At 41.1% G+C, this 17378-nt stretch overlaps 1 protein-coding gene across 10 annotated transcripts in view; it reads right to left on the bottom strand.

Moving 5' to 3' along the window:
- The window catches only part of agrn (agrin), a 247383-nt gene extending 238098 nt beyond the window's left edge, over positions 1–9285 (bottom strand). For 9 of the 10 annotated variants that reach the window (XM_032521015.1, XM_032521018.1, XM_032521021.1 and 6 more), the window contains exons 1-2: positions 8810–9284; positions 6920–7181 (exon numbers count right to left, since the gene is read on the bottom strand). In XM_032521015.1, coding sequence (XP_032376906.1) covers positions 6920–7181; positions 8810–9010 — 463 coding nt within the window. In that variant the 5' untranslated portion in view covers positions 9011–9284. Of the gene's footprint in view, positions 1–6919; positions 7182–8809 lie in introns of all 10 variants that reach the window. The other variant, XM_032521016.1, reaches the window with a different exon arrangement.
- Positions 9286–17378: the final 8093 nt, after the last annotated feature.

Raw genomic sequence — 17378 nt, 5'->3', positions numbered from 1 at the left:
TTATATAATTAGCCTCATTGACATTCATCGGAATGGTGGCATGTAACAGGTGCGTACTACAAGACAACAGGGAGCACGATAGGTCTAATATGCCAGCATATCTCCAGCTCACACCCAGAAGGTGACAGAATGTGATTAACCATTTGAACCAAGTACTGTGGGGTAATTTCCGTAAACTATCCTCAGAGTCTCATCTCTCAACCCAGACATTTGTGTTGTCTGAGACTCTCAGACAAATGTTTTTTTTTTGTTTCAGGCCAAAACCAAGTTAATTGTGAGAAGAAAATCACAGCATCTTAAATACTGCTGGCAAATGCTGACATACACCCACCTAAAGAGAGCTGACTGAAGTTTAGCATTTGCTGGGAATATTCAATTATCTGCTTCCCTATTAAAAGCAGAAGGTTTTAATAGTGTTCACCAAGCACACTTATTGGACATTATTTTATTTATTTTACTATTTTTTAGTTTGTCAAACTATTTCCAGAGGAAACTTTTATCAAAGAAGTCCCTTGTATCCAATAACAAAAAGAATTTACAGGGCACAGAAAAACATTTTTCATTTTCTTCTCTTGTTCTTCTCTTGATCTGAGCCACACTGTAGTGACAGCTGAGCTGACCTAAATACAAATCGCATTAGGGCTTCTGCTATCCCCCTGGTATCCCACCAAAACCCTTTTCTCTAAACCTGATGTTTTTGGCGTGCTGACAGTAAGTAGCCACACTTGCCACGGCAGCAGCCCTGCTTTAGAAATGTGGTCTTGGAGCAAGAATTTTGTCACGAATCCAGTTCCCCGGAGGGAACCCCATCTCATGCAGACTGCTGCTCTGAACTCTTCATGTCTGGAATAGAAGAGGGAGGTTTCCGGGTCACTGTACATCTAAGTCCCTGCCCAGAGCCTCCTAGGTTCACTTTCCTGTTCCTTAACTAAAGAAGAACTTAACTGGGACATTGACACCAGCTAACTTTACATCGTCTTTTCAGTTTTGGGAGCATCAGAATAACACTGCTTGTCAAAGACTGTTACCTTTACCATCAAATAACTTACTAAATGACTTAATCTTGATGCATTTTAGCATGAATTTGGATCCAACCACAGCAGGAAAAAATGTGCCATGCTGGGAGACCTTGCAAGTCTGTTTCAGAAATACTTTGGTGGATGGCTTAACTTTCAAAAAGGTCTTTTCAACATCTTTTGCCCTTAGGGTAGTGAGCTAAGGAGAAAAGCCGGGCTCTGTGCTATACAAGGGACATCATACAGGTATTTTATCAAACCAAGGGAATAAAAAAAAATGTCTTATTGCATTGAGCAAATATAAACAAATACATTTCATCAATAATTTTAGACTTTGCCTTATCACAAGACGGACAATATAATTGGACAGGCTAGATGTTACACAGTATGTCTACACTGTGGGAATGTTAACATCTCACTGAAGTGACAGGCATGTCACTACATGTAGGTACCTTTGCATACTACAGCATCAATACCATCTATGATTCTTATCTGCATGAGAGTGATACACTCCCGGTTCGGGCTGGGGTATGAGCCAAGGTGAACAGACTGCGGTTAAGTGGTCCGTTCCTCCTTTGCTCTCTTCCATCTTTCATGGCTTTTTCATTTCAGAGTCCTTTATCGCTATGCCAAGCCGGCTCTCCGCTCCCGCATTTTTAATTAAAATCTAAAATGTGCCATAACTCTGGAGACTCTGGGCTAGCTGGCAAACAGGTCCATTGGTCTTGTTTCTCCCTTCAAGCCTTTGTTGCTTATTTTATCAAAGCCTTCCATCAAGCCTTTCTATATGTCCAATTCTGTTCACCTCACTGCATAAATGCTTTGACATAAGCCACAAAGGGTACACCAATTTAACAAGGGTACACCTTTGTAGAAAAGAACTACACCAAGCGAATTAACTCTCACTGTTAGACTATAGCCTAATCCCGTCAAGGACCCTGAGAAAAATCCAATCCTTGAAGTCAGTCTTTTTGACTTCTCCTTGCTGTAGACAAAAGGCTGCTTATGTAGACATGGACTGGATAAAGACCCCAGTGCTTAAGTTCAGTCAGCTGTCTGCGTAGAGTTCTCAAACACTTTCCAGAGCCACAATAAAATAAACTTCCTCAGCCCTTTGGAATTACTCATTAGCCATGTTTTTATACCTCAGAAAAGTCAAATATAAAGTAGGTTGTCCTGTTTCACTGTGCACTAGTGATGTTCTGTCTCTAGAATGTCTTGGTAAGATTAAAACATAAGCAGGTGGTAGTGGAGCCTGATATTTAAATTATAGGGCAACCAACTTGTTGGAAGATTTCCCACAGGGTTTTACAGCGGAGGCAGACCACCTTGCCTGAAATAAAGACTGCCCCCGCTAAACTCAGTGGAAATTATTACACTTATGAAATAAACCTTGTGGGAAAACAAGCAGATAGAAGCATCAGATAGAAGAAGCCATTTGGAACCATATGTTTTAGAGCTGCAACAATTAATCCATTAGTTTTCAACTGTTAAACTAATCTCCAACTATTTTAATGACCGATTCAATCGGTTAGAGTAATTTCTTAGTGAAAAAAGTATGACATTTCTGATTCCAGCTTCTTAAATGTGACTATTTTCTAGTTTCATCACTCCTCTATGACAGTTACCTGAATACCTTTCAGTTGTGGACAAAACAAGACATTTCATAATGTCATTATAGGCATGTCAACATTGTATAGCATTTTTTGTATTTTGTAGCCCAAACAACTAACTGATTAACCAAGAACTTAATTGACCGATTAATTGACAATGAAAACAATCCTTAGTTGCGGCCCTAATATGTTTGATAAGAGAGGCTACTTTTTTAGATCAGCTCAGTTTAGAGAGCCACCTCTGAAAAAGAGAAATCCTGAAAGTAAACCTGGGTTGGCCTATCAACATACTTTCAACATCGCATGAGTGTCTTCCAGGGCTTTGAGTCACTGATTAACTTTAGCTGTGAAATGACCCCTGCATTTTGCAGTAAGTCTTTAATTGTTCGTGAAACACATGAGTCAACTGCCCTGTGGATGATTGGCATTTAGGTTATGAAAAAGTAGATAGCATGGCTGAGGCGTTCACTCCTCTCCATTTTGCCTTTATCATGCTATCATTATCTTCTCACATATCAAGAAGGTGAGAAGGGAGGAGGCAGCCAGGTAGGAGCTTGTGCATGTTAGGAATTCCTGCCGATTCCGGTCCTCCTCCTTGCACAAATAGTAGGAAAAAAAGCTAAAAGTTTTCCTTGAAGCCTAGGCTCATTCGATGAAGGAGAGCTGGAGAAAGGGGGGGGGGGCTCAAACAGTCATCCCACATCCCACCCACCCCGAGGAGCATTCCACAGGACTGACTGCTCGCCCATCATTAAGCAAGACCACCTGCTGGCAAATCGGGACCCCCATCATGTTCTCAGCAAGCCTGGCTAACCCCATTACGAGTGAACCTCTGGACTGCTGTACACACGGACCATAAAGAGTCAGTGGTATGTTGTGCAGTGAAATGCTGCTCATTAACATCCAACAAGGACTTTTGGTTGTCCAACCAGTGGAGTACACTAGCTGCAGTCAGTATTGCATTTTTAAATAGATGCAGCACAAAGGGACAAAGAAAAGATCTTTGATGCAGCTGTTGCATGACTATGCACTGACTTCTGGCTGGCTCATCTCTCCTCTTCTACAAAGAGAGATAAAAAAAAAGGGAAGGAGAGGAAGATATGAAGACAGAAGGAAGAAACAGCCCTTTGTTGCTGTTCTTCGTCTGCGCCTTGAGGAAAAGACTTTGGCATCAAGTCATCAAGGGCTGAAACAAAAGCAGCTGATAAACAGACCAAGACGGATAAGATCTCCCTGTATGTTCAACACTTCTCCATCAAGAGGGCTTCCTCTCTTCCAAACCCCACCCCCACCACCTCCGCCTTCTCTCTTTGTTGCTATAAACACAGCATTGGGAAAATGAAAATCCTAACAAACACACTTTTCAACTTCTTCCCTTTTTAAAAATTTCAGAGGATAAGGCGTTAGGTCTTGAATTTCCCCCTTCACCCACCTTTACAAAACCATGACTTCATTTTTGCTTCCAAAGATGCAGCGAATGTCTGTGTTTGATTCAGACACATTATCTGTCAACTCTGTGCACAGCACAACTGACATTTCTCTGAATGGCAGCTGGAGGACCAAACAGAAGGAGATTCTGTGCCAAAGGCCCTCTGCTTATCTGCCCTGACTAGGTACAAATCCAGCAGATGGTACACCAAGTGACAATTTTTTGCTATTTCACATTCTTATTCCAACCCTGTGGTTATGCATCAGTAGCTAAAGATATGGCATCAGGAAATAAAAAAGGGGCATTCTTTTGCACGGTAAATATGGTGTACAGCATTCTAAGAGCTGGCTTGCACTGCAGAGTGTTTACTGAGATCTTGTAAACACTCCTGTGGGGAGGGCCGCTCTGTGGCAGATGAAAGTCTGTAGCCAAGTGATCGCACACATGGACTGAGTGGCCCCGAAGTGCCACCACCCAGTGCGAAGAGCACAGGAGTAGAAAAAGTGTGAAACATAATCCCTGAAGGCATCTATCTTCACGTGGCACTGATCCAAACTCTGACAAATATGCCACAGCAAACACAACATCCCTCACGTTCCGCCTCCTAACATGTACAAAAAAAAAAAAAAAATGTTCCTTTGTTTTTCCCTCATTTTACATCACTCATCTTATTTTCCTTCGTGTCCTTCTCAGACAATGCACCTCCCCGCCTAGCTCTCTGCCAGGCATTCCTGAGTCTATCCTAGCTATCGAAAATGTCAAGAATGAGGAGAAAGCGGAGGAGGGTACAACGAGTACTGCGGCAGGTAGAGTCTTGTCCCGCTGCACTGACATCCCACAGTCTCCGAGGGTGGTGGTTGCACAGAACGGATGGGATCTAACTTGACTCTCTTAATTAAAACTCTGCGCTGGAACAGGCCTCAAAACTCATTCTCTACCAGATGGAGGCATGCAAGTTAATAATCAACAATAGTTTCACTCCCCTTAAAACAAACAGATTTCATTATGGGGCTGAACCTGACAATTGTCCCACACTGTTACTTATTGGTAGGACTGGGTACCGAATACAATACTTTTTAGGCACCGGCCGAATTGCCTCCTTAGTATCAAGTATCAAAAATCGCCTCGTCATTCAATACCTAAGGAGCAAATTTCATCAGCGTCAGTGAGCCAATAAGCCTGCAGCATGCTTCTACCACTACTAAGATCTTATATTGCTGGTGATTAGCTGTCGTTACACGTCGCAGAGATATGTAGGAAAAACTATGTTGCACAAAGAGACGGGGCTCACAAAATAGAAGTTGAAATGTAAATCAAAAAGATTTGTGCCCTAATGCGTAATGTTGTAAAGTTTTTTATTTTTTATTTTTTTTATTATTTTATAAAAATTGGAATGATACAGATTCAGTATCATTCAGGAACCGGTATGGAAATCCCAGTATTTGTATCAATACCCAGCCCTACTTATTGGACAGTCAATGCGTAAGACAGTTCTCTCAAAGGTTTTAAAACATGAGTTCTGTCTAACTTTTGCCTGATGACTTCTTAAAGTATTTCCTTACCGCTATTCCTTCATCTGTAAGGTGATATGAGAAAATCAGGTTATGTGAAGTAAACCCTCTTCAAGCACAAAGCCCCGAAACAAAAAGGGCACATTCTAGAAAGTTTGTCACAGCCAAGAAACTCCCTTTTCCACAACAGGAGTCCAAAAAGAAGAAAAGGGGGGTGAATTAAAAAGGTTAGCAGTGCAGTGTTTCGTGCCTGGACAGACAAACAGAAGAAGTTTTATGTGTGTGCCAAATGCAACTTAACACTGCAAACAAGCTCCATCCATTGGAACATCCTGCCACCCAGAAATGTTTAGCTGAAAGTACCCAGGATATAGACCCTACAACTCTGAAACACTGATTGCCCCAGAAAGCCTTCAGTGAGGTGATTCATGCTCTGATTCATTTCGCCCCGGTGCTGCCGGCCGGTCTAAGTGTTTGATTCAACATTGTCAAGCACCAGTAAAAGTTAAACGGCAGCAAGCTTACTGCTCACTGGCAATGGGGGCAGAGGCTGCTACAGTCTCACAGTCACGGTAGATGCTGAGATGTATTAGTCAAGGCTGTATGGTTCTGACAAATTACTTCCCAACCCCAAAAAAAAGGACTAAAAGTATTTAATTCTCTCTTTTAAATGCTAAAGGTCTGGTACAACAACACATCGCTCATGCCAAATTTAAAAGATCCTTGAAAACTATTTTTTAAAGCGTGTGTGGGCAAGTTTGATCCGTCCATTCATCGCCTGCTTCTGCTGTTGCAGTCTTTGTCTTTCTGGAAGTTAAAACGGTTTGAACCTGCGTTGTCCCGTAAAGCTCCCACGTCATGCAGCATGTGTATGCAAGTGTTTCAGTTTTACACCTGACTTAATAAATTGGCACACCTTCCAGGGTGCAAAGGTTGGGAATCATCTCTGGAAAAGGTTGGAGCTTCACTATGGCAACAAAGCTCCTAAAAATGACTCAGGTGTACTCGCTTAAGTTCTGGGGAAACGTTGACACTGTGGCGCCTGAGGCCATGGAATTTCAGCAGCCACCGGTGTATAAAATCCTTGCTGCTTTAAGTGATTTACAATTACTGTAAGAAACTACAGCATGAATCCTACACTGAATTTCTAACAGGTAAGACAAAATAGAAGTCACAGCAATTTGATTTATCAAATAGCAATGATAAGTCTTGATAGGCTTTAAAATTAACTCCTATACATGTTTACGGTATTTAGAATTACTTTTTTAGATCCCCAATAAAATGTGCTGTGTCTTCCATCCCATAAAAGATATAGGTCTTATTCCAGTCACAAAATAACTGTCTGCTCACCTTCCACACAGTGCTCCACGTCCTCCAGGTTGCGCAGGGTAATCCTCATCAGACTTGAGTTGAGCATGAGTTCGTTCTTGTGTTCTGGACCCATGGCCTCCGAGGCAGGGTTGAGAAAGAATATGCGTGTGTCGCCCGTGGCTACCTGGTTGTCGCAGATCCCGGGGTTGCCAAAGCCGCCTATCATCAACTTGTTGCCACCGTCCAGGAGAATTTCGCGGTTGACGTTGGTCTTTCCTTTTAAGTAGCGCCACACCCTGACCTTCATACAATGACAGAAACACAGTACACTCTTAAGCATGTTGTCAAAACCAAAAACATCACTTTTTTTTTATTTTGCATATTCACAAGGGTGCTGTTAAAGACGTGGGGCCCCTGTCAACCTTTGGACCGTCTGAATTCATGCATGCCTGTTTTTGTGATGAAAATTGTTTCTCCGACCTTATTGTTAAAATAAATGTTATTTACACCTGTGCAACCAAAACATTCCCCATTTTGTCTTACAATTCCTAAGAGATTATTAGCCCTAGATTAAATCACATACAAAAGTTCCAGATACAGCTTATGTCCAGCCACTTGAAAAGGTATCTAAAACACTGCATGCACTCACAGGTCACAGTGCATCACAGGAAGTGCAGCATAGTCTTCTTTATGCAAAGTCATGAGAAAGCTTGCCCCTTCCGCCACATGTTAGCCACCTTGTCTTATTTCAAGGCGCTGTGGTGGTTTCTGTTTCCAGAGGGAGAGCTGTGTGCCTCTAATCTACTCCGCTGATTCACCGGGAGCATGATGCTGCTGAGGCAAAGAGCAGCGAGAGAGCTGACCAAACACCAGTTGTTTATTTTGACAGATTATAGAGTGGTCTACCACGGATCCATGATGATGCAAAAGTTTGTTTCAAGATAAATGGCTACGGAATGAGGACAGAGGCAGGCTGCATCCTGACTGAAAATGTGCTTATTTGTGGAACAGTGGATGGTTGTTTTTTTTCATCATGCGCTTATTATGTGGTCCATTAGTCAGAGACATAATGTTCCTGTGGCAATGAGAGAATGGGAAAATTTACAGTTTCAGGTTTATCTCACACACACACAGGTTTCACATGAGTGACTAATGACTATACATCTGTATTGCTTTGGGCACACATTGCAGCTCTTCAGTCAGTCAGGGCTCTCTTCTGAGATCAAAAAATATGTTATTGTCACCTACAATTACAAACTACTGTTCTGGGTGCTTTAAGTGTTTCTGTGGTATTTCAGTTATCTTATTACATGTTTTTGGACTTTTTAATCGCAATGGGGCATCACTGTTATAGTCACAAGTCACAAATCTCTAGTTTGGGATGGCACTTGTCAGCAATCATGATTCAGAATATCACTCTTTGCAGCCACTGGCAAATTAAGTTGCATGTTTTCAACATTTATGACTAGAAATCAAGTGAGAGCTACAGCCAGGGGCTTCTCTCTTACTGCAGCATGTTAGGGATGATTACAAGGTTGGTTATGCCCCCCTTGTAGCTATATAATTGTTAAGTGGAAATAAAAAATAAATAAAAACATCTTTCCATTTCGGAAGGAAAAGTGGATTGACTGTCAGAGTCCATGTAACCGCTGCCAAAGTCTTCTGGATGAATGAGTTTGTAAAATGTTTTTCAGGCAAGCTGTTGATGCCTTTGAGAGTGTGACTTGAAACTCGGTGGTAATGGCTTCCATCAGCTACACGACAGTAAAAGTAACGTTAGGGCCTATTTAAGGGATAATGTGACTTCTAATAGTCCACTTTAACCCTATTAGTAGTTTTCGTGCATGGAGCAGGTGTCTTTCGCTTGAAGCGATGCACTCTTGCGGATATTGCACTTGATCGTTACAGAAACTACATAAGATGACTTACCTTGCAAGAATAGGTATTGTGAACCGGGTCCATGTTAATTATTTCGTCCACGGTGCCGGTCAAAACTATGTTGGCCTCCTCTTCCCTGTCCTCCAAGTCTCTCTCCGGGCAACTTGCGGCGCTGCGGTGCCACAGAGCCACGAGCAACCCCGCCAGAAGCAGCGCTGTCCGGCCGGCCGCGAGTGTCCGCTGGCAACCCATGACCACCCAAAAAAGTAAACTTTCTTAAAATTAAATTTAACCGCTCGGGTCGCCCGAGTACAAACTCCAAAGTCTTTCGAATGCCTTTAAAACGTGCTCCTTTTCACAACTTCCCTACGGACTACCAGTGTCACTTTCACTCTGCAGCCCTGCTCCCCGCATCTGCAGCCCGGGTTGAAAATCCCTCTCTGCCGCCGCCGGCTGAGAGACCAGGAGGGAAGAGAGGAAGGAGGAGGAAGGGGCAGGGTTCTCTCTCCAGGAATGCAACTGCACGTCTCTCTCCTCCTCTCCCCCCCCCCCCCCCCCCCCCCCCCCCCCCCCTCTCTCTCTCTCTCTCTCTCTCTCTCTCTCTCTCTCTCTCTCTCTCTCTCATACACACATGCACAGTGACGCTCCTGGATTTGCATGCGATCTGAATTGCTGATCCACACAAGTGAGGTGGGGTGGGGTGGGTGGTGGTCTAGCGGAGGGCTGCGCGCTGGGATGCATTCAGAAAGTGGCTGTCCAACGTCGCCCCCAGTCGGACAGACAATGTCTTTACCTCCGGACCTCATCAGTTGTAAATTGCTACCCACAGATCTTGCAGATGAACAAAGCAGAAGCAGGTGAGAATTGCATATGGTAGCCTCTAATACAGATTCAGTGCAGTGTTTATTGTAAATGTGATATCCATTAGAGGGTCATCATCAGTGTGCAGGGTATGTAGGCTGGTCATAGCTATGCAGGAGCCTACCTCTAACCGAAATTATCTAATTCATAAGGGACTGGTGTTTTTATATTTAAGGGCTACTGGAGGAGGTATGGGGTATTTAGTCAAAAAAGACTTCACCCTCCCTTCGCCAGTAATACCTTTTTCTATGACCCTCAAGTTATTGGAAAAAAGACATGACCCTCTCGAAGAAGTTATTGATGCTTTCTGTTCTGGTTTGCGCTTGGCAAAGACATACAGATAGCCATTGTTTGTTATTTACAACCATGACATACATGACTTAACCCAGGCACGTCATAAGGCCTATTTTAGGGGGGAAGCTACTCCAAAATGTTCTTAAGCACACCTAAATGATACTAAGTAACCTCTGCCTTCTCATCATACACATACTGTCTATTGTATTAAGGCAACGTGTACGATTGTGATACGATTCAAAAACGTCGTTGTTCATCAGATGAAACAAAAGCATTTAAATTTCACATGCGTGTAGGCCAAGAAAAAATAAAATACATTAAAAAAAGCAATATTCGAATAGTAATTTTAGCATTTGAATAGTATTGATTTTTTTAATATTCAAATTATATTCGAATTTCAGAATTCGTTTCAACAGCCCTACTGCACTCATCAATAGTTTTACATTTATGAATGGATCTACTGAGTATATTGGCAAAGCTGTTGCTCATAGTGACAAACCACACGGGGAATTATGACCCAGCTTGGCCATTCCGCTCAGCTGTAGCGTTTTAGCATCTTTCAGCTGATTGTTTTGGTTTTACAGCATGCAAAATTACTGTTTTGTTAACTCTCGCAGCTTTCATCTACCTCTTTCCAAGCAAAAGCAGGTAGCTGTTTTCAGAGCTCTGATAAGCACCAAGCAGTGGACGGTTTGCAACTAGCTTGTGAACTCAGAGGAGCACTTAACAGCTAAAGAGGCAGCTGTTTTCTAAGGAGTTGGTGGAGACCAAAAAGTAAATATTGCACCAGACACATGACTTCAAATGAATGTTACTGTGTGCCTGATGGATGTGTAAATAGGGAACTGTTTGCTGCCATAAGGCAATAGTATGTTATGTTAAGATTACAGCTTGTTTCACTGACTTCAAGTTGCCAAAAAATCTAAGAATGCAGCTTTCAATCAACATTGCATACTCCAACATTTAAACTTGAATTTGTCTTCTAAAAAAATTACGAAGCCCTAAATTTGCATTATCCAATGTCATACCATTTAAAAACATAGGCTTTAGCTTAAACCTTTATCAGATGTGTTTTTGTCATTTAAGTTATTATTTTTAGGGTCTTGGATAGTGCCTGAAAGTCCATGAAGACTGAACTCTACATCCAAATGGGCGGATACTAAACTCACGATATCTGATATATTATTAAAGATTTCCATTATAATTGTAAAACTTCCCATGTTTAAATCAGTAAATGTTACCATATGGCTATTTTGTTAGAGCTCCTATTTAAAAACAGACAGTGCGTAAATTTCCACTCTTCAAAAGCTGTAATTTTAACTACCCTTCTATTCCTGGGGAAATGACAGGCTTGGTTATGCACAGTTGCTAGAGAGGATAGGCTATTTGCAGAAATTTGTTGAAGTAGGCCTCAGCTTTGACAGCTGAGTTAACCCAAATAGAAAACTGTCTTTTGAATGAAAAGTTATGTTTGTCAGTGCAGTTTTCATTTAGATGAGGTGAGAATTAAATGTGTTACTTATATTATTACAAGAGAACACAGTCATCACACACTATTTCTACGGGCAGGTACACTGAAAATCATTATTGAAAACACAAAACTCAACAAATGACATAATCTGTGACAATAATTTTGCTGTACAACACTGAAAGTAAATGGCTTTGACTAACTTTGTGGTTTTAAATACCATTTTCATTGGCTTGCAGATCTAAATGAGCTAAATGTTATAGCAGTAATGACTAGTTTCAACAAGAGTACATCCAAACACCACAATATTTCCACTGCATGATATTATAAATCATTTTTAATGTAGCTGTATTTTGGTATTGCTGCTGTAATTTTTTTTGACAAACCCAGCTCTTTCATTGTCTGTGGTTTAAGAAAACAGTAATCTGATGTAGCTTATTTATGTTTATTATTATTTACCCCTTTTTGTTTTTTCTTTTTTGTGTCTAACTGGCTTTTAGTGTCTAAAACGCTTTTTACTAATTTTTACAAATATGAGCTAATTACTTGTTTACATTTCATACATTGGCTCAAAAGGCTGTGTACTACGAAATGTAGCTAATTGTTAGCCTTGTCGTTACAAACCCCCAGGTTTGCTTTACTTTAGCTTTAGCATCTTTTAGCTCATTGTTTGGATTTTCTGTCCCACACATTTGCTTCGGTCTCTCCCATCAGCCTCTTTCCCATTGCTGCAGGCAGCTGTTTTAACTAAAAAGCTCCTTTAAGTCCATCATACACCACCTGCCCAGCACCACCAGACAGACAAGCTAGTTGCTAACGTTAGCTTCTGAAGCAGTTAGCAGCTAGCAGCTAATACACATTTCCCTCAAGAGTTGGTGAAACAGAGCAAAAAAGGGATTTGAATGTGATACTTACATTTATCAGGCGACCAGAAACACGCAATGTTGTTGACTGCTGGACGTGTAAGACAGTCGTTTGCCATGACAATTTTATAACGTTAGCTAAGTGATGTTGAGTTTATAGCTTGCTTCCACTGCCGCACAGTGGCGAAAAAAACAACAACTGTTAATGCTGCGGTTGAATGATAAAGAAGCTGAACGTGAAGTGGAAGTTTGCAACAGTGATTTGTCATTGAAATAGAATGAAAGTAGAACGGACATTGAACTGTTTGCCGTGGTGATTTGTTTTTTTGGCGGCTACAACTCATTGTTGTAGTGAATAAATATGAGGCCAAACAGGGCAATAATCTGTTTAGGGTGACTCAGTAACCCTATCACCTCCTTTATAACCCAAACCTTAACACCTCATAGCTAACTGGCTGTTAACTTAAGTGTTGAAGCTTCAGCAGTAGGCTATGCCAGATTAGTTTGGTGACTCATTTGATGAATGTGATCCATCTACCCTCCTACTATGTTGATTTAAAATTTAAATCAACATATGGACAATGGAAATGTCCTTTCTACTCTCATTCTATTTCTATGTTCGTGTCCTTACCTCAAATTATGCAAAATATATAGCTGATAAAGCTTATAAAACATGTTGTATTCCTTTGGTAAAATATGTGTGTGAACCACTCAAAACATTTACAATATTATGTACATTATACATAAATAACATACAGTAGATATTAAAAATACATATGCCGACTCTGCATTATTGCATTCCGCATTTGGCTCTGCATTGCAGAGTGCAAAAATGTGTCCGAGGCAGGGGGCATTTTTAGGCTTTTAGCCTATAATTTTCTGTAAAACGTCATCAAGCACCACTGTAGATTATCAGTTGTCTTTCTCTGTGAATGCAAAACCAGATTATGGTAACATTTAATAATATGAAACTCACCAGAGCACAGGAACGTTCACGTCCCCCCAAGTCCGGTTATCTCCTGACAGCCCTCTGCATCCCACAAATAGTTCAACAGAAAAGTTCCAGAGAGTTAAAAAGCTTTAATATAACAAGTATTTGAGTGAAAGAAGAAATTTCAAAGGCTCTTTGTTAAAAGACATATGTGACAAGAGAAGTCCAAGAAAAATAAAACATAATCTTTTTCAGTACATCTCCATGTCAGAAAGTTAATCCCCTCTAAGAAAATGTAGGTTCTTGTCTTTGCTCCCCATTTCCTCTTTATCTCCTGTAATTGCATCTTCCTACACTTTGATTCAACAATCTTAGTTGGTAAAGAACCACTTGATGATTTGTAACAACATATTTTTACAGTTTCTGAAAAGCTAGTTGGTCTATAAACACTATTTGGCAAGAGGCAGTGTCACACTGATCTTGGCCTCAAAAACCCCACAGCGGTCAATCCGTGGTACTTTTCACAGTTATGACAATGATGGATCCAGATGAAGTCTTTTGTTATAATCTATTCTGATAAGTTATACTTATGTTGATGGCTTACATAGAGGAACCCATCGCAGCTGGAAAGAGTTGACTGTGTTTTCACACATGTGTCATCGGAAAGAAAGAGGTGTAACCCGAGATGCAACATTAGCAGCCAAATTGTATGCAACGCCCGCGGCTGTACTTCACCAAGAAGCAGCTGCATGGTTGCACCCGTGGGTATCACTGCATCACGGCCAGTCAGAGAATCACTGTGCAGTGCAGTATTGAAAATGTATCCAATCTTTGGGCTTGTGTTCAAGTTATGTACGTGATACCTTACAGTGTGTGCTACATAAATAATGCACCACTCCTGCTAAATATATTCCACGTCTTGGCCTTCAATTGTATCCACTGTTTCAACATCCTTTGTCCTGATAGTGTCTGTTCATTTACAATGGTGTGTTTTACCTAGCTCTTATAGATAATGTGCAGGCACACTCCCACTAAGCCTTTCTCAACATGCAACACCCAGATACACTACTGTACACTGATACACTGAGACATTCCAGCGTTATCAACTGAGGCTGCTGTGGCCCTTTTCCAGAGGACAAGCTCCTTTATCAGGTATGAGCATGAGAACAGAGGAGCGAGCCTCGCCTGCCTGGCATCCATCTGCCTCAGACCACAGACATGGTGTCCAGTTTTCTACAGTACAGCCTGCCCTCTCTCTGATGTCCCTGCACGACAAAACTCATGTGCATTTTGAAACGCAAGTCATTATGGCTATGTTTGTTTTTTGCATATATGTATGCATGCATGAATCTATGACAGGGTTGTTTCCAAACCACTTTTTGCAAAAAACAAACAGGGTCGAAATTTTAAGGAGCCTTGGTAACATGTCTATGGTTTTTGGAACTTTCATTCATTTTCACTTCACCTTGTCTTTTTACTTAATTGTTTTAAAAAGTTGAGCTTTTAAATATCTGGATTTTGATCTGAGTATAGCCTAACATCTTTTGTACTCCATGCAGACACACATTTGCATGTGGATTATATCTGATTTTGTAAACTAACAAATTAAATCATTATTATTATTACAAATCCACATGGATTTACATTGTCAAACGCATACATAGCACTGCCTTATTTGTGTATGCATAATGTGTCAAGAATAATTAATTTAAATACGTTGTGTTCACATTAACCCTAACGGACCCTTGGAGGCTCCAGAACCCCTCCAGTGAGATGATAAAATAATCTGAAGCCAACACTGGACCTGGTTTCCTTCAATCTATTACCCTTTTCATATTAAAGCAACGACTGGGAGAAAAAGGTGCTACTGGTTTAAATGGGTCAACACTAGTTACCTGACCTGACTTCACAACCAGTACTTAACACCATGACATCAAGTTTTACATGAATGGTCAAAAACTGGCTGAACACTGGTTCATTGTCAGGCATCAAACACAGAGTTTGCGTGTTAAAGTTGCATACAAAGAGGAGTAGGGAGGTCTATGCATGCCTAGGAAAACGTAAATATGCTGTTCAGCATTTGCTTGAAGCCTTCCTCAGTTTTATGAAACAGAGCAGGGAGAATACAATATGAATAGCTTTAGAGTCTGTATTGGTTGTCAGATGGTTTTTACTTCTGTCTTTATTATTCTTGCCACAAGGGCAGAAATTAACATGTGCTTATGTGTCTGAGAAACAGTAGGAATTTCATCAGGTCCGTTATAAACCGCCGTATACGAAATGCCTATGGCAGCTCACTGCATTTGCATGAGAAAATTGGTTTTTCAATTTTGTGATCCTGCACATTTCAAATCAGTTTTGGAGTTATTAGACCGTCTGGTAGACGGTTCATTCAAAACTGACTGGTTTTGCAAACAAGGTACGGTTTGTCATTTACAGCATTAGATTGTTCTAGGCATTGCACATTGTTTGCTGGACTCATTCATTGCAGATGTGTTTAGTTCTGCTATTTATATCTTAGGCATTGATGCAACTAGTGCAAAGCTAGTATTATAGACATCTATATTGTGGAAAAGAAGAGCCTAAAGTACAGAAACTTAAGAGTGTTTTTATTTCCAAATGCAACTACAGTCATCTTCATGCTGTGTGCTTACATACTAGATGGGAAGTTTATGGTGAAAATTAGGTGTTTTCCTGTGCTAAATTAAATCCCTTCAATTGCAGCACCACTTTCCCGAGACAAATAGTAGAGGTGGAAGAGCTGCAGCAAACAGACGGTGTTTAGACATTTTGCCAGATGGCCCTCTGCTTTGCAGCGTCAAGTCTAAACAGGAGAGTTGGTTTCACACCTGGTTTTATCCCTGTGCATTTAACTGGAATGTCAGATAGTTCAATGCCCTGTGGAGCATCTCCCCCTTCTTCTTCTCTCTCTCCAGCTTTCTTTTTTGAAAGTCTGCAGTTTGAGCAGACCTGAAATCTTTCTTGTCAGTGTCAACAGTGTGACAAACTGGTACACATCTAGCTGCATTGGATGTGGATCATGGAGCAGCCATTTCCAATAAAAATGTCAGCCTTATGGTCCTTGATGTTCTCCAGCACCATTAGTATCTGTCGTCTTTGAATGGATTGCCAAAGATAAGTTTGAGTGGAGACAAGATAAAGCAGTGTCAGTGAGCAACACCATGTAGACTGTCTGATTCATTATAGATAAGGACCCAGATAAAGTCCATTCATGCCACACATGGTGACTGTATTGCCTCCTAGAGAGTGTTCAATGTTGCCACACAAGAACATAATGACATGAAAGTAGAATCGAGGTCAGATGGAATTTTCTAAACCTAAATAAATCCACAGAATTGGGGTTACAAATTGTTAAAGTCAGATGTAATTTGTCAGTATAAATTTCCTGTAAACTACTATGTTTGAAACCAGCTGTGAACTGTTTACTGGCCGTACAGATGGCAGGGTAGCAGAGAATGATTGTGAACCAGCTTCCATTACTCCTAGTTGGTTACGAGACCTCTCCATCCATCTGCTCCTGCCCAGCTCCTGCTTGTAGATGCAGAGTGGCCACAATTAAATGACGGCTATTTTGTCTAATGGATACCATTAATTAATTTCCAGTCTGCTCTTTAGCAGGCGCTCGCCAGAGTCCATTAGGAAATTTGTCCACTGCAAACGCCACAAACAACGCCACTGCAGATGAATGGCAAGATCAAAACCTGTCTGACTCCAAGTGATTTAGTCGCCACCGTTGAGCTGATTTTGTATTCTGTAAATGTTGGCTATCCAGTTGTTAGATGTGTAATGAGACATATTTTGATGCGAAATTGGCAACTCCAATTCACCATTAATGTCATCTCCTCTCTGCTTGACATATTGGATCTCGAAATGACAACAGGATTTCCTAAGACAGTGGCCTGTTGTATCAGAAGTAATGTCTCCATGGAAACACCAACACCATTTTCAACCAGAGGCGTCAGTGCTTCCTGATTGAAGACTTTTTGATGTTCAGGAACTCAGTGTCAGAGAGAAAGCTAATTTCCATAGGCTGGCATTAGGTTTTCCTGCACTGCGATTCATTGATTGGTGTTTGATCCAAACGTCTCACCAAAGCAAGGAAACACAATCAATGCGCGTGTGTCCGTGTGTGTGTGTATGTGTGTGTGTGTGTGTGTGTGTGTGTGTGCATGCGTGCGTAAG

Source organism: Etheostoma spectabile, chromosome 7 (genome assembly GCF_008692095.1).
Source record: "Etheostoma spectabile isolate EspeVRDwgs_2016 chromosome 7, UIUC_Espe_1.0, whole genome shotgun sequence".
Taxonomy (NCBI): Eukaryota; Metazoa; Chordata; class Actinopteri; order Perciformes; family Percidae; genus Etheostoma; species Etheostoma spectabile.
This window is presented reverse-complemented; position numbering and strand designations above follow the sequence as displayed.